A 22,313-nucleotide genomic window follows, 5' to 3' on the forward strand; every position below is an offset into this window, starting at 1 on the left:
AAAGCTTTCAGCCCCCTTTCATTGTAATTGCATGAAAAAAGCAATCAGCACTTTCTTCAGAATTTCTCCTTTTTGTGTAGCGCAGAAGAAATAAATTCATGTGGGATTGGAACAAATTGAGGGTTAGTAAACAATGACAGCATTTTCAGTTTTGGCTAAATGAGGTGAGACAAAACACAATTGAAAGTGAACTTTTGATAATACTGTCACGCAGTGCTTCATGCAAAACTGCTCAGCTCCTTCCCCCATACAAGGTGTCATTGCCACAAGGTAGATCTGTCATCCTGATTTGTTCATTTCTGTGCAGTTTCTTGATTTGTCATTAAATGCACACCTGTTCCCATTATGTCTTATTAGATTTGGTTATAAAGAGTCTCTCTCTCTCGCTCTGGTGTTTGTCCTGGATTCAGATCATTGTCCTGCATTAGACAGCCCCTCTGTAAGCTAGTGTCACACACTGATGCACTCCGACACGAGGTCAACTTGTGTTCCAAACAGTCATGTTATACAGCATGCTTGTTTCTGACTGCCTGGGCAATCAGTTTAACTAGTTAACTTCAAGTTTGCCTTAGTGTGTGTAGTGTGACATCCACACTGGCTGTGTAAGCAGGCTAGAATTAATCTGTTACTTTAAGAAAGCGTGGCATTTCATTCTGGAAATTCAGTTTGAGTCCGCTAAATTCAAACCTACCTTCAGAAGCACCAGGCTCAAAAGTTTAGTCCTTTCACCAATATCATTTATTCAAAAATTGTTGAAGAAAGAAGACAGTCTTTTCAGGTGAATGAGAAACTGTCAGGCGTTGAAAACCGTTCTGTCATCTGGGAAGCTCAAATGCTGTTGTGTTGTATGTTGCTCACGTATCATACAGGAAATTGCACTAGCTTCAGCACGTCTTCCCTTGACGTCTGGAAGCAATAGGTGAGAAAAAAGCATATAGCTGATTTCAAATGCTTCAGTGGATGCGTAGTTGGCAGATTACTTGTTTTAACCCTGTGAATTGCTGTGGAAAATGTGCCATGACAAGGTGTGGTACAACTGTCAAATAGGATAAACTGTCAAACAATGATTTTCCTTTTTTTATATTTTATTTTTAAAGCGTTCATCCATAGTGTTCACTCGCACATACATTACTATTCGTTTCAAGTCAGTAAGTTTTATTTTTATTTTATTGAAAGAAATGAATACGTTTATTCTGCAAGGACCCATTAAATTGATCAAAAGTGACAGTAAAGACATTTATAATATTACAAAATATTTCTATTTCAAATAAATGCTGCTCTTTTGAAAAAAAAAAAAGAAAAAAAGAAGGATCACTGTTTCCACAAAAATATTAAGTAGTGCAACCGTTTTAAACATTGATAATACTAATTAATGTTCCTTGAGTATTTGAGATATATTACAGTTTTTACTGTATTTTTGGATCAAATAAATCCACCCTTGGTGAATCTACCAAGGGCATATGGAAGCACATTTCCGCCACAAAAGAACGAAAAAATTATGCTCTGGTAAGTCATAATTACTAGATAAAAAGTTTTTTTTTTCTCATAATTATGACTTTTAAAGTGACAATTTTGACTTGGTATTTCATAATTTCGAATTTGTATTTCACAACTTTTGGCTTTTTTATTAGTAATTTTGACTTTTTAAGTCATAATTTCAACTTTTCCCCTCAGTTTCACAGACAAGGGTTAAGCCTAGTCCCAGACTAAAAAGTATGTTTTAGTTTTAAAGGGGTGGTTGCATGGGATTTCACTTTTTTAACTTTAGTTAGTGTGTAATGTTGCTGCTTGAGCATAAACAGTAACTGCAAAGTTACTGAGCTGAAAGTTCAATGCAAACGGAGATATTGTCTTTTAAAGTTATGGCAGTTTATTGCCTACAATTGTAGTCCGTTTTGGACTACAACAAGCTTCTTCCCGGGTTGGTGACATCATAAACCCTTGCTATTAACATAAACACTGCCCCCGCGAACACTCAACAAAGTGGGCGAGGCCACGTCGCAGTCATTACGAAAGAGAGAGAGCTGTTGCAGAACTACAAACTACATTTGGCCATCTAACCAATCTAAGACCATTGCGTTTTTCGGAGGGATGGGCTTCATAGAAGCAGGAAGCAAACGAGCCGTTCAAAGGACAGTGGAGACAGCGGTGGGGAATTAAAGGTAAAATATAAGAAAAATACGCCGTTTAAAAATAAAAAGTATTAAAACATGTTATATACTTATACATGTTAAAATGAACAAATAGCCTAATTTTCTGCCATATACAATTTCATAAAATTATCAGCTAGCTAATAACAACTTTGTTCTGGTTTCACCTCACTCCAGTCTAAACTAAATTATTGTAGGCTATTTATTTTACTACAGATTGTGAACATAAATAAGCTGAAAGACTGTGGATTATTAAAATAAATTCTTACTAACCACTCTTGCTAAATTGGGTAAGCACACTTGTCTTCTCATTTCAGAGGGGTTCTGAACTGATCTCTGAACTGATTCGTGAGTTCAGTGTTGGACAGATCAGTTGTTCTAACCAGTCATTAAAAAGATTGGATTAAAATTTGTCATTAGGTCACGAATCGGACATTAGCAGACGCGTTGTGTGCGAATCCCGTCTGTTAGAACATCGTGAAAGAATTGTCAACACACAGAAAACACTTCATAACTGGACAGGATTTGTTTCCCGTTTATTGAAAGTATGGTTTATATCAACGTTTTTTGAGTGCAATTCACACCCAGCAGTAATGTCCGAATGCACAACGTGCAACATGAATTCGGTCTTCCGACCTTTTGATTTTGATTAATATGTGAAATATGCGAAAGGTAGGAAAGTGCTTATTTTGAAGACAGAGAGTGCGCGCAGGGGATGGGCTCTCTGCTCGTTCTCTCGGTCTCAGTTAACATGCGCCCTATCACAAACGCAGCAGTCATCTACATCACTCATAAATCACAACAACTCATCAAATAAGGCTTTGGTGGGACAAAAATTAGTTTTGGCGGCCGCCAAAAAAAATGTAATTGTAGGAAAAACCCTGACTGAGATATCTTAAAATATGTCAGTGCCAGTGTTTTGTCTTAAGATGCACATCATTAATGTCTTTTTCTAAGGCATGTTTATAAAAGCTACTTAATATCCTAACATATCTTTTTTATCTCATAATTGTGACTTTATAAAGTTAGATTTTTTACTTTTCATTTCATAATGACTTGGGGCCAGATTAAAGCTACACTATGTAACTTTTCCGTCCACTAGAGGTCGCCTGTTCAAAACAAAGGCGTAGTTTGATGACGCCACGTTTGAGCGCAGAATCTCGGGACATGTGGTCTTCACCTCACAGCCGGTGGGAAACAGTCAGGATAGGACTCGGGCAGAAATCATGTTCATGGATGCGATTATTAACATTACTGTAGTCTGAAGCAGAGCAGGAGCGATTGTTGTGGAGCTGAGCAAGGCCGCAGGAGCGATTGAAGAGCGGGACTGTTATTATGGCATAGTCGCTGGCGGGACTTTTATTATGACACGGTTGCCGGCGGCACTTCCTCTTCTCCAGTGCTGAGTGTGAGGTAACACAGCTCTGTTTATCGTATTAGATATATCTGAGTGTGTTGAAAAGGAAGTTATGATGTTCGCTCGGCGGCTGCTATGACACTTGTTCACAATGCAGTGAGCGTAAAGTGTTTCACTGAATAAAACCGGAGACCGAGGGTGACGCAGATATGACGCAATCGACAGGCGACTCCCTCACACGCATAGCTCACACGTCCCGGCTCCTTGGTTAAAATAGCAATTTTCTCACGATTTACAAATAGTTGAAAACATTTGGGATATTCTAAGTACTCAACTGAACAAAATATATAACACTGGCCTAGTGGTTTCTGGATGTTTTACTGCAAAAATCCTACATAGTTCACCTTTAACTAACAGCTTGCATCAACGCAAACCCTCTTTTGCCGTTAAAAAATACCATCAGGATTTACTAAAAACATGCAATGAAAAAAATCATGGACAGTTATTTTTGCGGCTGACCTTATTGCATATGCATTTGTAGGAGTTCCCTCTCAGACACAATATTTATGGGAGGAGAGTATTTTAAATGAATCATGCAGCGTGATTTACTAAGGTTTGCGCTAGTCAATTTACTAGTATTTGCGCCATTATTTAACGCCCCAAAATCATTCCTTATCCACTTAGCCACTGTAGCACCTGTGTTATTAGTAGATCACACACACCTGATTATCATCAGCTCTTCTTTTTTGCAAATTAGCCCCGTCTTGATAGATTGTTAGTAATTCACCCGCAGAACTTTTCACTGCCATCAACACTTTTATGGGATTGCGGTCTCACGCTAATTTAGCAAATCTTTAAATTCATGCCATTTAGTAAATCTGCTCCTTAGTGTGTCATAATTTTAACTTTTAAGCTCTTAATTGACGTAGTATGTCATAATTTCGACTTAATCGTCATAATTTCGTCATAATTGTGACATACCAGAGCATGTTTTTTTTCTTTTTCTTATGTGGCAAAAACTGGCTTCCATAAAGGCATCTTTCCCTCAGAAAGTGTAACTATTTTTGTACTAAAAAAGTACAGGCATCAGTGCATGGAAGGTAGCGTTAGGCAGAATTTAGTGCTGTCAATCAAGTGTTTTCCTCCAATGAGCATTTCCCTGATTTCATCAGTGTGATTTCCACTTTATTTCCACTGAGTGAGATAGCCAATCTCATGACAGCTGGAATCAAGACTAGCCTCAGGCAGATTCTGTTCCATTACCAGTGCAGCTAGAGAGATGGTCGCTGACAGAGTATATCTTCTCCTTACATCTGCCCCTGAATTATGAACCGCATCACTGAAATACAAAAAATTTAAATAAATAGACAAAATAGACAACAAAAAAAAAGAAAGAAAAACCTGCCACAGATGCTGCCTAATATTAACTTTCTAGTTGCAATCTAAAAAAAATGACCCTCTCTGTAAAAGGACTCTGCAGGGAAATGTATCTGTTATTAAGAACCTGTCAGTGGCGCAACCTGAAATTAGAGCGGTTAACATGAGCAAAAGCGAAATGCATTTCCACATTGTGAATGGCTTTTTAGTCTCTTTGTAAGATAATGCATTTGGTTCAATTCATGCAATCCATTTGCTTTTATTTAATATCTAGCGCATGCTGTTCAGTTTACAGGGTTCGACATTCCCCTCCAGGGTTTGCTGTAACTGTCTCTTTTTTAACCATTCTGCACGTAGATTGCTTCATTCAGGTGAGATGGGTATGCGCCTCTTGATGTTGGCGTCTGCGAAATCACCAAAAACGTCCTTCAAATGATTTCACTTCTCAGACATTTGCTCATTTACTTGGGGCTCAGTGAATCAGCAAACTGTAATGCAAAGTGATTTGACTACGAGTTTAACTAAACATCAGTTCTAAGAGAGGTGTCATGTCATACGATCGTCCTCTAGATCCTCCTCTCACTGTAATGAGACGGTCAGGGATGCCAGGAAGGCTAAAAGTGGGTGTTCAAATGGCAGAAACATGAAATCATCAGGGGATGACAGTGTCCTTTTTGCCTCGTTTGGTCTTGATGTCATTGGGTGCTTCTCAATTCTTATTTGTACATCCTTGTTTTCTTTCCTCGCGTCTTAGCTCCACCCCTTCAGGATGCGAGGGTAGGACGCAAGGAAAAGACGCAAGGATGGAGGAATTGAATCAAGTGAAATGAGATATCATCGATCCCTTTAGCGTCACTTCAAAGTGTAAGACCGCATGAATTCGCTCCAAGGATCGGCAGCGAACCGCGGTGAAGGCCTTACGCGTTCAGTGTCTCAGCTGGAAGAATGGATTTGATTATAATATTCTTTATCTGACTCCATTTATCATAGTGGTCACATTTAGAAGAGAATCCCAACCGATTGTTTGGTCATCTATATTTGGTAGTTAATCATACATTTGATCGTTCCGTTTTAACCCTTTGTTACAATTATAACGTTCCACATTGGAGATAGTTAATAATTACAGATTAATTCAGAAAGGATCAAAATGTAACAATTTATTAACAATCAAGTAAATGTAAAATGTCAATTACATCATAGACATAAATCTCTTCTAAAAGGAAACACAAATTCTGGTTATGGTTACACTTAAAATCGTTTCAAATAAATGTAAAACATAAACCATTAATTATGCTCTGTAGGCCTCTGCCTAGAATGTTACCTGTGAGATAGAGAGAGAGAGAGAGAGAGAGAGAGAGAGAGAGAGAGAGAGAGAAAGGGAGAGAGCTAAAGAACAGCTCTCTCCAGAGAAAGCCAGAGAAACCAAAGAGCGCGAGCTACAGATGAAATTCTCTTTTATCCTCTTTCCTGATGTCACCAAATTCAAACCTGACTCTTGTAAAACTGACCAATCAGACCAACCCGTGAGACATTTGAAAATAACCAATCAGACAAAACTTCCCCCATTGTATCAAAGGTGCGAAAACCTGTTGGCCAGCCGGCCAATCATTCTTTTGTCTTTCTAACTCAACCTGGCCCTTCTGATGGCGTTAAGGGGGAAGGGGTTGAGTCAATTTCAATATCTTGATCACGACGATGGCAGTTAACAGCAAAGCAGAGGATTTTGTTCCATTTCAAATATCTTTGATTATTTTCCACCTTACAGTTCCCCGTTTGGCACCATTGGCCACAACCATTGAGTCCAAAGGTGGCATTGTCCACAAAGATATGCTTTCTGTTGTGTGTAGATGTTATTCTTCAGACTTCTCGTCCAGACTTGTTGCAAAAGCAGCTGATCAGTTTTCAGCCTTTGTTGTCCTTGTAGCCCTGCATGAGAACTTCATCATTGATATGCAAAACGTCCATTGATTACTTCACACCTCAAGAACAGTCACTCTTTTTGAGGCAGGACACAGGAGCGAACTTTTGCTGCAGGTATTCTGTGATTAAGCACAACAAAGAACAAAAGCATACATGGCATTTTTCATTGGTCAGAAGTCTGATGTGGTCATATTAAAATGGTCTCCGGCAATAAGCCCTTAAATCGATATACTTAATAAAGTGGTCAGGGTTTGAGAATAAAAAGAAGATTCCACAAGCTCGTACATTGTTTCTGGGAACATTGAAATAAAATGCATTATAACAAAACAAATCATTGTTGATTTTAAGTCCCCCTTTTCATGAGGAGTATTAGCAAAATATTCAGTGTAACCAAGACTCGGAAATCAAACTCAAAGTTCATCTAACTTTCCACTATTTTGGTGGTAGTGGAATTTGAGCATTTTGGTCTGAATTTCTCGAAGGAAATGTAGCAAAAGTCAGTGCAATTGATACATTAAAAAAAGATGGTACTCATCAATAAACCATAAAAGAAAAACAACAAATCAATCACATTTATGAAAACATATATATATATAATAACCACTGTGTTTGTTCAGGAATCTTCCAATGTAATTAATGTAGATCTAAATATGATTAGTCATACAATAATGGGTATTCCTGGTGTGTGTGTGTGTGTGTGTGTGTGTGTGTGTGTGTGTGTGTGTGTGTGTGTGTGTGTGTGTGTGTGTGTGTGTGTGTGTGTGTGTGTGAGTGTAGCTATCTGGATCTGTTAGTGTGAAAAGATGAACAATAGATCTTTAGTGAAGTAACACTTTTAGACTCTATGTCATCTTTGTCGTTTATGATGTGTAGTGCTCAGCCTGAATAGATTTGGTCTATTCCAGGTGATGTTGTCGTGAGTGTAGGGTGTGTTCTGTGTTAATGTTTTGGAGATGGGTGGAATCTAATCAATATCAATCTGTGTTGCATAATTTAATTCCAGTTTTTTCACTGGGAGGTCATGTAGACATATTGTGAGGTGTGATTGACCTCATCGAATATATATAAAGATATTCGCACCCATCTCTCACATCTCCAGTTTTGAGATGCAGGGGGGAGGAGGGCCTTTTGGCCGTCCGTCCTCCAAGGAATTGCAATTGTCATCCTGAGATAGAAACAAATTACAAATTTAAAGAGAAACAAATTTAGAGAGAAACACAGTTAATTGCTGCTGCTGTTTCTGTGTATTAACACTTAAGACTGTTCTGGCAGTCGAGCCTTCACAATCTGAGTGAAGGATGAATTGGTTATGAATTGGTTTTCTATTGTCTGTGCCACATTTAACTATGAATTGGTTTTCTATTATCTGTGCCACATTTAACAGCACAATTCCCCTCCTTTTTTGGCACTGGGAATTGAACCAATGAAAAGTATTATAACTTGCTCAAATTAGAAATAGCAAAGGTCAGAGTTATTGAGTCCTGTTGCGATGAAGACATTTTCATGGTTAATGCAATTGTAATTCACACTGTAGCCAGATGGCAATTCTATGTTCCTGTTTATGGTTTACTGCAGCTATATGGGAAATAGCAGAGCTTCCACTATAGGAGACAAACAAATTCAACATTGACACATGCAACTTGAAATTGCTGTACAATTTCAGTATTAAAGTTATTCCAATTTACACAAGATACATGGCCTAGAATGCGCAGCATCTACGACCTTTATCCTAAGTGTTTCATCACTTACAGTAAAGCAATCATGTGTTTTAAAGAATAAACTTGACTAGTCTATGTGTATCTTGTAACACAAACAACTATTATGTGTAATCAATGCGCACAATGTGTTATACAATTACAAATTTGAAAATACAAACAGGATCAATGCAATCTGGATATTTTATTATTAAACTCCTTGCTAAGAGGCTGCTAGCCCGCTGGCAAGTGAAGTTAATAGCTGAAGGCCTTGCATGAACACTGCAGTTAGCTCACTGAGAGTTTTACCTGCAAATGAGCGCTTTTCTTTGCCTTTAAAAAGTAATTTCCTATTTTTCTGAAAATACGGTGGAGGTCGCCCGTTACCCAGTGACCAGCATTTCCCATCGACATGTCCGATTTTCTGACAGGATCTGCAAAACCTGTTCTTTTTTCCATTGGGTTGTCTGTTGGGTTGTCTGCTACCTTCTCCTGGAGTTTCAGTATATTCATGACTCTCGGATGCTTGCAAATCATCCTGCATCCCCTTAAGAGCTAAAATAGACACACTTTCTTGTGCATTTTCTGAACTAAATGCTTCAGATTCATTAGAGCAAGTCACCTCATCTACGAAGTGAACATGCTTTTTAATCCCATTGCTGTTAAGCATTATGGGAGTCATGCACTTTTCAGCATTTAGCTTAGATTTCCATCTATTTTCTATTCTTGAGCCCCAGTCTACTATTGATTGGAATGTGTTTTTAACTGGATCGACGCCATTTGACAAAGCCCGTTGGATTGGGATGCCAGCATTATTTTTCACAAGTTGTAATAACGCGTCATGGTCTCGATCTGCATTTTCTAATCCTGAGTGTTCTCTGTAAGTTACCCATAACCGCTCGGCGTATGTCTCAAATGTTTCATCACTCGCCTGTTGGATTTCTAGTATTTTGCTCCAATCTGCGTGTGTCGGTCCCCTCATTTCTAATAATGCCTGTTTTAGTCGTTCATATATGGCTTCGTCTGTTTCGTTGCGGACTCGTTCGATTATGTTGCCAGATTTCATGCCTTCGGTTAGTTTCGGTCTGAGCTCTTCAGGGAGAGTGAGAAGTGCTATTTGCCACACGTCTCTAACTTCTAGCTTATACACCGTAGCCTGTAGCATCAATGTTTCCCAATATGGTTGAAACGGCCCTTTTCTTGGCATTACTCCAACGACTTGTTTGTGTCTGGAACATTCTTCGCAGGTTAACGGACGGCTGATCGTTGTGGTTTCGTCGTTCGCATTAGTCATAGTTTTAAGCACGGCGACCTTAACAGATTTCTTCGCTGTGTCGGTAGCTTTTGTGCGAGTCTTTATCAGGCTTCGTTGTTTTGGATGTTCAGGCATTAACACAGGAGCTCGGTTATGAGTTTCTCTCTGTGGCCTGTATCCTAACGCAGCATCATTATCATCATTATCATTTGGCTTCGCTAGCTCAAAAGTTTCATTCAGTGCTGCTTGTTTTACCGCGGCCACTGGAAATCCTGCATTATCACAACAATCTTCGAGAGCAGATATGTAATTACTGCCGGTTTGAAGTTTTCCTTGTAACTGATCAATTTTTGTTGCCATATTTTCACGCTGCCTAGCCCACTCAAGTTGCTCGTATGAGACTGATTCGACTTTTGATCTTAACTTTTGTAATTCGTCGGATCGCAATCTTTCAATTTCTTTGATATTTGCTATCGTTAGTTCGCTCTCGACCATTGTCTTGAGATCGTTACGACGAAGCAAATAAACAATTGCAGCGGGGATTTTCTTGTATTTTGATTCAGATTTGAGCTGTGCGCCCTTAGCAGAATACCAGGATATAATTTCGGTGTTACTCCATTTCAGGTTCAATCCTTTATCGCTTAATCGAACGAGGAGATCTTGTAATTGTACGCCTAAAATTGCCATAATTTCCTCATCTACACTGCTGCTGTTATTTCCCTGAAAAGTCATGTTTCACGTCTAATTCTTACACAATATCGGATTTCTACGGTTCCGATCTATAGTGGGCATACCGACCCGTTCTAGAAATGTGTCTATATGTGTGAGTTGCAAATAAAACTTTCCCTCAACAATTCTAAAAGGCAAAGAAGGTTTACTTACTCATTCTGGTCGGAGGGTCCGCTTTAATCCATTCACAAGATCAACAGAACAGCTGAGGAAAGAGAAGCTCAAATCTCTTGTTGATTTTAAATCCAATACTTCGCTGAAAACACGTTGCTCGTCTGCTCGCAACATCACGTATTCGGGGTCACCAACTGTAAGACCGCATGAATTCGCTCCAATGATCGGTAGCGAACCGCGGTGAAGGCCTTACGCGTTCAGTGTCTCAGCTGGAAGAATGGATTTGATTATAATATTCTTTATCTGACTCCATTTATCAAAGTTGTCGCATTTAGAAGAGAATCCCAACCGGTTGTTTGGTCATCTATATTTGATAGTTAATCATACAGTTGATCGTTCCGTTTTAACCCTTTGTTGCAATTATACCGTTCCACATTGGAGATAGTTAATAATTACAGATTAATTCAGAAAGGATCAAAATGTAACAATTTATTAACAATCAAGTAAATGTAAAATGTCAATTACATCATAGACATAAATCTCTTCTAAAAGGAAACACAAATTCTGGTTATGGTTACACTTAAAATCGTTTCAAATAAATGTAAAACATAAACCATTAATTATGCTCTGTAGGCCTCTGCCTAGAATGTTACCTGTGAGATAGAGAGAGAGAGAGAGAGAGAGAGAGAGAGAGAGAGAGAGAGAGAGAGAGAAAGGGAGAGAGCTAAAGAACAGCTCTCTCCAGAGAAAGCCAGAGAAACCAAAGAGCGCGAGCTACAGATGAAATTCTCTTTTATCCTCTTTCCTGATGTCACCAAATTCAAACCTGACTCTTGTAAAACTGACCAATCAGACCAACCCGTGAGACATTTGAAAATAACCAATCAGACAAAACTTCCCCCATTGTATCAAAGGTGCGAAAACCTGTTGGCCAGCCGGCCAATCATTCTTTTGTCTTTCTAACTCAACCTGGCCCTTCTGATGGCGTTAAGGGGGAAGGGGTTGAGTCAATTTCAATATCTTGATCACGACGATGGCAGTTAACAGCAAAGCAGAGGATTTTGTTCCATTTCAAATATCTTTGATTATTTTCCACCTTACAAAAGCATCGTCATTAATGATGAATTTACACTGCTGGGTTAAGCTTGCACGTCTGGATTCTTGAACATTAGAGATAATTATTTATATTGTAATAGTTTCAACCTCCACAAAATACCCCATTATATATATAAAACCAGTTATTATTAACAGTGAATTATTCCCAGTTATTATACGGCTCTGTGGAATACTTGATTCTGATTGGTCAATCGCGCATTCCAGCGTTATATTATTCCCAGATAACAACCACCAAAGTGAATAACACACCGCTCATCCTGGTACTACGAGTTATCTTGACCGGTACTACTTATATGCTTAACATGTCACTCAGCTGTCGTTGACTGTCTGGCACCATTTTGTGACTGAAAAACACTTAACACCACGGGTTACAATGGAAGACTTCAAGGGTTTCATGGCTGGAACTTTACTTTATAAAGTTTTAAATATAGATATTTTTCTTACACAAACGCATCGATTCGCTTCAGAAAGCCTTTATTAACCCTCCAGAGCCATGTGGAACACGTTATTTGACGGACAGCTGCATTTTTTATGGACTTCAAAAACAGAGCTACAACTACTGCTAAAAAGCTTGGATTAGTCAGGACTTTTTTGATATAACTCCAATTTTATTCGTCTGAAAGAAGAATGTAATATACACATAGGATGACTTGAGGGTGATTTAAATCATGGGCTAATTTAAATTTTTGGATGAACTAACCCTTTCAGCATTAATTTCAACATGTATGGTAAAAACTAATCTTTTCAGCAATAGATAAAGGCTTAAAGCAGTTTTGAACTGTTTTTCTTTGCGGAAGCTTTGCATAAGAGCTAATAAAATATTTAATGCCGCGTTTCCACCGCAGGAACTTTCCCCAGGAACTAGGAACTTTGGGGTGGTACTCTGTGTGTTTCGACCGCAGGAACCAGGGTCTAAATGAAGTTCCGGGTAAATATTTCCCCCTCCAAACGGCCCTGCTCCCGGGGCAGTACTTTTTCAAAGTTAGGGAACTTTCGGGGGTGGGACTTGGGCGCTGAACACTTTTGCGAGGTTCGTTCGTTCTGTGTTCAGTAAATATCAGTCTTGCTCTTTTCTGTCTGATGGCGCGCGTTCGTCTCAGCCATCTCACGGTCAATGTCGTAATAGCTGATAATAACATACGTTGTCTTATTTTAAATCTAGCTTTACGAGCTTTCAGAATACGCTTTAGTGTCAGTGCTCATCTCTTTTTCGCCGTTTTGTTAATGACCTCTTTATTAAAACAATACATAACTACCAAAAGCAGCGCTGCTTGCATCTCCTCGTTATTGTTGCAGACAGTATCGCGCAAAAATGATTCCTGTCTGTCTCTGACTGGGAGGAGCAGCCACGCGCAGTCCTACATCACCGGACTAATTTACCTAATCTTCCCGATACTTTAGACCGCAGTGGAAACGCAGACAGTAGCAGGTCTGGGAGAAAAAAGTTCCTGTAAAAAAAGTTCCTGGTACAAATTGTTCCGGGTAATTTTGGTGGAAACGTGGCTTAAGACAATATTTTGTGTCTAATGGACCCACTTTATATTAGGTGGCCTTAACTACTATGTACTAACATTTTAATTAATCATTTGATACAATGTACTTATTGTATACATGCATATTTTTACATTGTTCTTACATTTAAAAAAATACCTGCATGTAATTACATCTGTAATTAATTTCTGTAGTCACATTTGTAATTACACTGTTAACACTTCCCTTACACCTAACCCTACCCTTAAACTTACCCATACCACCACACCTGTCCCCGTATCCCACCTCAATATCAGCAAAGGTGTTTTGCAATACAATTTAATATATCGTAACCACATTGTACGTATTTTTTTGATGTACGTACATAGTACTTAAAGGATTAGTTCACTTTCAAATAAACTTTTGCTTATAATTTACTCACCCCCTTGTCATCCAAGATATCCATGTCTTTCTGTCTTCAGTCGAAAAGAAATGAAGATTTTTGATGAAAAGATTTCAGGATATTTCTCCATATAATGGAAGTCAATAGACCCCATACGGTTCAAAGTCCAAATGAGAGGTTCAGTACAGCTTCAAAAGGGCTTTAAACCACATCAAACGGTACCAGACGATCAATAAGGGTCTTATCTAGCGAAACGATCGGCTATTTTTTTAAAAATAAATAAAGTTTAAGTTTTATAAGCACAAATGCTCGCCTTGCTCTGTTCATTGATGTGCGCTCGTGACGTCACGTAAAACGCAATTACGTTGAAAAGGTCACGCTAGACGCAGGCGCAAAGACGTTTGAATATGTGGATACGGTCCTCCTTCCGTTCATTTGTAAACACTGACTCGGTACTTCCGCCTGCGTCTAGCGTGACCTTTTCAACGTAATTGCATTTTACGTGACATCACGAGCGCGCATCAATGAACAGAGCACGGCAAGCATTTGTGCTTATAAAACTTAAACTTTATTTATTTTTAAAAAAAATGGCCGATCGTTTCGCTAGATAAGACCCTTATTGATCGTCTGGTACCGTTTGATGTGGTTTAAAGCCCTTTTGAAGCTGTACTGAACCTCTCATTTGGACCTTGAACCGTATGGGGTCTATTGACTTCCATTATATGGAGAAATATCCTGAAATCTTTTCATCAAAAATCATTTCTTTTCGACTAAAGACAGAAAGACATGGATATCTTGGATGACAAGGGGGTGAGTAAATTATAAGCAAAAGTTTATTTGAAAGTGAGCTAATCCTTTAAGGCCACCTAATATAAAGTGGGGCCTGTCTAATTTACTTGAGACAAGTAGCCGTGTAATAAGCGGGATAATGTACATCCATCCGGTTGTTATCGCAGAATAAACCCCTTCAGAGCGACGCAAGACTTATCGATAACAACCGGCTGGATGTACATTATCCCTTACTTATTAACTGCTTTTTATTTGTTGTATGGTATTACAGTTTAATTATCTTTTTATTTTCTTGTGCTTTAATATAATTGTGTCCTACTACAGTTGTGGTATTTTCACATACATTAGGGTCTTGTACATGTAAACAATAAGGATTATTATAATAATAAACTGTGGCAAGATGTGAAAGGGGAGGAGAATTTATACGTGCGTCACGTTTAGTCGATAAAACATTTCCGCAAAAAGGATACACCTGTGTATCCTCGCTCATGACTCCTCAGGAAGCCTCCTCACGGTGCAATTAGAGAGTTGAGATGTCTTACAAGATGGCTGAGCTCGATCGGTTTCCGAGTCTCAGGATGGAGGACGGAGGAGCGAGGAAACAAGGAGGGATATTGAGAAACACCCATTGGTCCTTTATGACACCAAAGCAAACTCACCTGGCCTAAGGGGAATGATTGTCAAACTTTAGAGTGCGTCTAATTATTTAATTAACTAAATAACATTTTAGTTCACTGTTTAATCTGGATCTTTTCAGCTCCTACAAGTGAGGCATAAAATACCCTCTCCAAGTCAGTGGAGTGATTTGTTTGTTGGATCAATGGAAGCATGTGTTTAACTTAAGATGCTCCTTTTTTATCATTGTTCAGCAGTCGGCTTTTTAATTCTTTCTCTCATAACTCGTTCCCTGCCTTTTATACCATGCTCTGCTTTGAATGGTCCCTGGATACCTTCCTTATTTTCTCACATATTTACTCAACCGCCACATGTACCACCACACGAGGGGCGAGAACCTTTAATTGCTTTATTTTTCGTATTAATTCGGATTCCAGGTGGAGCCGCAGAGGGGATTAAGTCCTGTTTACTGCCTGCAATGTACCGGATGAAAGGCTTCGATCTGAGGGGGGATTTCTCCTGCACTGCTACTTAATCGAGCCATTCAAGTTTCTCTCTTCCCCATTCGTCTCAAATTTGCCATTATCTTCAAACGAACCCAAGATGGCGTGCGTTTGAAAGCATTAAAAGGATTTCCTAATTCTTTTTTTTTCTTCACAACTTTTTTTCATCTGTGCAAACTGTAAATTAATTTCACACAGAGATGTTTACGAATGCTCACATACCTCCATAAATACAGTCAGCAAAAGTTATTTCCCTACAATTCACGGCTTTGCTGTCAGCGTGGTTATAAGATTTACTTTTTGATGCACATTACCAGACCCTAACACTTGAGCACATTTCTCAGCTTGACCACTGGAAAGCCGTCTGCGAGTTTTAGAGATGCTGACATTTATCAGTGCATGCACAGTCTTTTGTCCATTTACATTAATCTTTTAAAGTGGGATTATCTGAAAAATTCAGTTTAGAGATGCATTGTAAAATCTTTAACAAGGTGTGACAAAGCAATTGTATAAAATACTGCCAAAATGTTTCAAGTCAAGACATTTGTCATCTCAGCTGTCATGTTCTAGAGACCCATTAGTAATGGCTTTTAAGCAACAATATGGAATATTACCAAAGCTAAACTACATGCATATGGAAGTATTCAATATTACATAATGAATCAAGCCCACCATAATAACATATTTAAATGCTTTGTTTCCCAGCAGCCACATCCCCAAATGAGCCATGGAGAATTGAGACATTTTCTTACTAAATCATATTTTTTTAAATGACTAAACAATAGTTTCACAATATGTTCTTTTTGAAAATCAAGTGTTTTTATCCAGCGATAATGTTCGTATTTGCCATCTGTTGAATGGTATAAACAAATCTGTCACTAGGCCATTCTTATAGTGCTCATAGCGCAAAGCTTCTAAAACTTCCATATGAAGACACAGTGAGATGAGAAGAAAGTGTTGCATAAAGATAAACAAAGTCATTGTTTTTATTTTATTTTTTATGGCAATTGTTAGTTATTAGTAGGGATGGGCCAAATGACCCAAATATCACACAGTATGAATAATTTAATAACTGTAACCAGGGTTTGAAAGCAACTTTTTCGCTCATCAGCCAATTTGGCTACTAAATTAAATTACCGGCCATTCAGAACTTCTACTAGCCAGAAAGAAAAAAAAGGGTAACACTTTACAATAAAGTTTCATTGGTTAACATTAGTTAACTACATTAGTTAACTTGAACTAATAATGAACTTCACCTCTACAACATTTATTAATCTTTGTTAATGTTAATTTCAACATTTACTAATACATTATATAAATGTAAACAAACAATTAACAGCTGTGTTTCTATTAACAAACGCAAACAAAGATTAACAGGCAGATATGCGCGGATTTGGCTTAGACAAAACATAAGTAGCCAGATTGGCTAGTGATTTGACAGCGTTACCTGCCACAGTTGATTTTTACCCGCATTTGGCAGGATGGCGGGTGTTAATTTCAAACCCTGACTGTAACATTATACCATGATATAGTTATTTTTGCTGAAATATCAAATTTTTTTAAGCTAATCATTATTTTATTTTCCTTTTTTTAAGATTTGGAACTTGATGGATGCAAACCAAAAGATTATTCATAACAAATAAATGATAAATCTGACATCAATACAAGTCAAAAGTCTCAAAACAGTAAAACTAACAAGCAGTTTCAGCATCTAATTGACTAAAACCCTGGTAGTTGCACAGATATCTACTGCAATACAAACAGTATAGCAGATTATTTTCCAGTTATCACTACTGTTGCACAGTGTATAAATATTGTCATACTGCCCAATCCCAAGTGATTTAATGGTATCTTTCTGGAATTTCTACATTGTTTAATCTTTCCATCCCTTCATTTCTTCATCCTACAGCTGTTTTCTGTCCCTGTTGCTGGTAGCCGCAGTGGTGTGGAAGATCAAACAGACCTGCTGGGCCTCCAGGCGACGAGAGGTATGTCACAAAACAGAAGAAACACAAAGTGCTTCTCGTTACAAGAATATAAACAGATTTGATCTTTGTGTCAAAATCCTGGTCATTTCAAAATTGCTATATGGTATCACTTTACACCGTGGTAAGTCTTTTCTCCATTTCCATTTTGTGGTTTTTCCTTCCTATGGAATTTGATTAGATGCACTTTAGACATACGTATAAAGCCTTGTCAGCCACATGAAACGGCTCTGCAGAGTCCACTGCTTACAAACATGCCCATCTTCCTAATTAGGGGCCCTTATGAGCCAATTAGCTCTGACAAGAGTTATCTAATGCAGTTTAGAGCAAACCGAACGATAAGAGCAGCAGATGTCTGCGCATCGAGGAGCGAGATGCCATACTTCCACTATTTCTCCTGCCTTTCTTCATTACATCGGATGATGAGCAGATTTGAAGGGGTTTCAGGTTTAGGATTATGAGTCTATTTGCTACTCAATAACACCTAAAAGTTATGTTAAAGGTCCCATGGCATGAAATTTTCATTTTATGAGGTATTTCAACATTAATATTTCGAGTTCCCCTAGCCTGAATATTGTCCCCAAGTGGATAGAAATGTTGATCGGTGTAAAACCGAGTTCTGGCTGTCTTTCTCTGCCTTTGAGAAAATGACAGGCCTGACTAGCCAATCCTGAAGTCTCCTGTTATGACGTCCACACAGGAACGGTTACCTCCCTTTCCTCCACCCAGAGAATCTGGCACGCCCATGCAAGCACTCGAGAGATCATGGGTTGTGAACGAGTGAATGCTGGCAGTTTCTCAGTGTTTGGATGTACAAATGAAAACAGAAGTCTTTTTTTCAGTTCCTTCTGATCTGTGATCAGTGATTTCTTATGTGTAGCTAATTATTTATTATTCGTGCACACACTGCGGCTTCTCTCTCTCCCGACAGAACGGTGTTTTCTATCTTGTGAGTCAGTGTTTTTGTACGTCCTCGTCGCGTCTATCTGTTCTACAATGTGCACTCACATCTCTTTAGACATAAACCTCACACACACCGAGGCTCGGGCTGCACTGACCGCTCGGCCTTCAACATCCCCGACCCCCAGTACTGCATCTGGCCCACAGCGGAGGCACCAAACGCGGCGCGAGATTAAGCAGAAGGGGGGTAAGCGTGAGGGTATCCGGCTAGGCTAGCCAGCTATCCCCACAATAAACTGGATTACATTAGATTACTGCTGTTGTGTCTTTGTTTGCGCTGTGTACTCAATAGGGGTGTAACGATTCATCTACTACATCGATGTATCGATTTATTTTCTTATGATCTAACTACATCGATCTGTGCTCGGCAAGTTGGCCTTCCGGACGACATATATCGATCTAACATCGTTTTAAAAGGTAATCAATCGATTGTATCGATCATAGAAAATAACGCATTGGATTTAAGCACGTCAGACTTTATATGGATGTTTTTTCTTAGCACTTTTAATGATAAAGGCGTTAAACGTTACTCGATTCAGTCTGCCTATCTGTGACATCATCGCAACGCACCAGCAGCAGCGCTCATTGAAATGAATGGGATTGTGTCGCTTTGTCGCTGCGTGCGTGTCGCTGGCGGTGTGAACGGGGCTTGAGAAAACAAAACATAGCATGGCGCATGGCAGAGGAGAAGCCAACGAGCGAGAAATTATCAAGCCACCAAGAGAAAGAGATACCTGTACTTTCAACCCTTGCTTATTACCTGTGCATTCCTGACACCAGTGTACCAGCAGAGCGAGTTTTAGTACTGCTGGCGACATAGTGAACGCACAGAGAAGTGTTCTGCGGTCAGATCATGTTGATATTGTTGAAAAAGAAATCTGTAGAGTCATTGAAGAGTAGTTGGTTACATTTTATCTTTTGTTAAATATTGTTTGTTTATTAAACTGAGAGTAGTAGCAGGTTCCGCCAGTTTATTCAACCTGAAGAAATGTTGGTTGCAGCTTATTTTTGATATTAATATTGTATTTGTATTATTTTAATGTTGAAAAACAACAGCAAAAGTAGCAGGTAAACCTACTATTAATTAAATCTGAAGAGAAGTTAGTTGCACTTTATTTTTGATATTAATATTGTATTTGTATTATTTTAATGTTGAAAAACAACAGCAAAAGTAGCAGGTAAACCTACTATTAATTAAACCTGAAGAGAAGTTAGTTACACTTTATTTTTGATATTAATATTGTAATATTATTATGTTGGATAACAAAAGCAGAAGTAGCAGGTTAACCTACTGTTGAAATGTTGGTTGCACTTACTGTGCTTTTATTGAAAATGTATTGAATATTGAAAATGAGAGCAGAAAAGGTTATCTTCCTGTTAATTCAACCTAAACTGTTGGTTGCACTTTATTCAAATAAAATTTGAATGCATTTGCCATTAATTGTTGTTTACTTGTTTGTTTATATCCATAATTAATTGATATACCGGATTCCCTTACAAGAAACAACAGGAATCTTTGAAACTTCACCTGCACTGACCAGTATCCAGATATTTATTTCAGTCACACAATTTTTGGCTAAAAAGTTACTGAATCGATTTCAAGTCACTGAATCGTTTCGGATCGTATCGTTCTAAATGAACCAATATCGTCCTTGAATCGTATCGACAACCTCAAATCGTGATATGAAACGTATCGTTGTTAAAACGAATCGTTACACCCCTAGTACTCAATGCGCGTCACTGACGCTTTTCATATGATTGGAACATATCTAAAAATAATGCTATAATCAACACTTACTAACTCGTTCATCTCGCTGTAATGGTACATTGCATGTGTTACAAAGTTGGTAGAATAATGATGAAGACGGACTCTGCATGACTGGGACTCGTGTTTATTCAGAACTCTCAGATACAAACACAATAAACTTGCGCTGACAGACAGCGCTGTCACAACTCAGTAGTTACTATAAATAACTTTGTTAGCAATCGCTCCGTCTCCGTGATGTCTGGTTCGGGAACGAATCATTCTTTTGAATCGGTTCTTTTTAGTGAACCGAACCAGTTCACCAAATCGGACTGAATCGTTCTAAACGGTTTGCGTCTCGAGTCAGCGCTGATCCATAATTTACTAAAGTTACTAACTTTCTGACATGAGTGACAGCCCCTCCGACTAGAAATAAACTTATAACCTGAAGTATATTCTAATAACTACAACTGTTCACTGAACTGAGACATGCTGAGAACTGATGTGAAGTGAACTCAGGTCCATCCGTCTCTCTGGCAGCAGCTCGTGCGTCGTAGACCTTGTTAAACCACGCCCCCTCCGCTCATTTCAAATGCAAAGATGTCAGCCAATCACAACAGTGGGCGTTTTTACTGAAGTCTCACAGCAGACACGCCTCTTGAAACAGGGCATTCAGCCACAGGGCAAACAGCAGTATAGAAAAAAATGCTTTTTATTTCTAAATTATGACATTTTATGATGTAAAAATCATACTAACAATATAAGTACACCTCAGGAAACATTATAAAATAACAGAAAAATGCCATGCCATGGGACCTTTAAGAAACTCATGAGAAGGATTGGCCAATGTCAGAGTGTCCATAATGCGTTTATTCCATTTTAGTGGACAGAATTGACATTGATAAACAGGAAGGTTGATCTCTTTTGCTTCTGTACTAATTGATGTATGGAAATAAACAAGAGCTATGATTGCAGCGATCCAAAGCTATATTCATCTAAAGAATTAAATCCAATAATGCGTGATGGGGCAGATGGGCCTTCACCATTAGCATTCGGCTCACTGCAGCGCTGCACTCCACTCCACAGGTTCAGATTATCTGTTTGTTTCTGCCCTCAGGTACTCTCAAAAAAGCTTTTATCTTTTAAATTAAAATGATTGAAAAGTTTGAGGAGGCACTCCAGAAAAAATAATTGCTTCTGAAGATGTATTTTCTTCTATTTTGTCTTGATCATGAAAGAGCCTGGACAACATGCACCTCATTTTGGCACCAATCATGTGACAAGGTCACATTTTTGATTTTTGCCTTGGCAGCTCGAGATGGAGACACAAATGAAACTAACAGGGATTTTTCTGTGCTTTTTCATTGCACTCAGAGGCATGCAAATAGTGGTCCTTTATTGCCATTATGAAGTGCAACTTCCGTTTGTATGATTGTAACCGTAGAAGCTGTATTGCTCTGCGACCTCTCATTTGAACGCCTTTTGTCCTGACTGACTTATTGAAAGACACGAGTTGAAAGCAGAGGACATGTTTATAACTGCCATTATGCAAATGTTCTCCACTACACTGATTTTGGCTGAGAGATCAAACAAGGGAATATCTAAAAAGCAGCAGTGCTCAACACAAATCAGAGTGCTTGCCTTTGATTTCCTTGAGTGCGTCGTTTCCCTGAAAATTCTAGAGAACCGTCTCATTGTCATCTGCCCGGATATTGGCACAGTTGCAATTGCCTTATTTCGGTTTTAGATTCAGCTCTAAAATGGTCTCTTGTGTTGAAGCGCAGTGCTTGCAAATCTGGTTAAAGTCATCCAATTAGTGCTTAACCTCATGCATCATTCAATTATTTGATCTCTCAACACAATTTGTTGTACTTAGGCAATCGTGCTATGTAATATTTACTCTCTCCTCTGTGTGTGTACGTTTGTGTGTATATATATGTTTATATTGCATAACTTCATATTTTACCCATATTTTTTACCCAGTTTCCAGCATTTTCATTGCTTTTCTGTAGTGTTTGGCCTGTCTTGTTCATTAGGGATGTCCTTGATCTTTAAAATATATTGTACAGTCTTAGCATTAGATGTAACGGTTCAAATTACTCATGGTTCGATTTTTATCACAGTTTTGGGGT

At 38.6% G+C, this 22,313-nt stretch overlaps 1 protein-coding gene across 3 annotated transcripts in view; it reads left to right on the forward strand.

The window, feature by feature from the left end:
- atrnl1b (attractin-like 1b) overlaps positions 1-22,313 on the forward strand; it is a 154,147-nt gene that overhangs the window by 84,659 nt on the left and 47,175 nt on the right. For all 3 annotated transcript variants that reach the window (XR_013818669.1, XM_079846036.1, XM_079846037.1), the window contains one exon: positions 17,402-17,480. Coding sequence is in view for 2 of the 3 variants with exons in the window: in XM_079846036.1 (XP_079702162.1) it covers positions 17,402-17,480 (79 nt within the window). In the remaining variant the exon portion in view is untranslated. The remainder of the gene's footprint in view (positions 1-17,401; positions 17,481-22,313) is intronic.

Source organism: Gobio gobio (genome assembly GCF_949357685.1).
Source record: "Gobio gobio genome assembly, chromosome: 20".
In the NCBI taxonomy this organism is placed as follows: Eukaryota; Metazoa; Chordata; class Actinopteri; order Cypriniformes; family Gobionidae; genus Gobio; species Gobio gobio.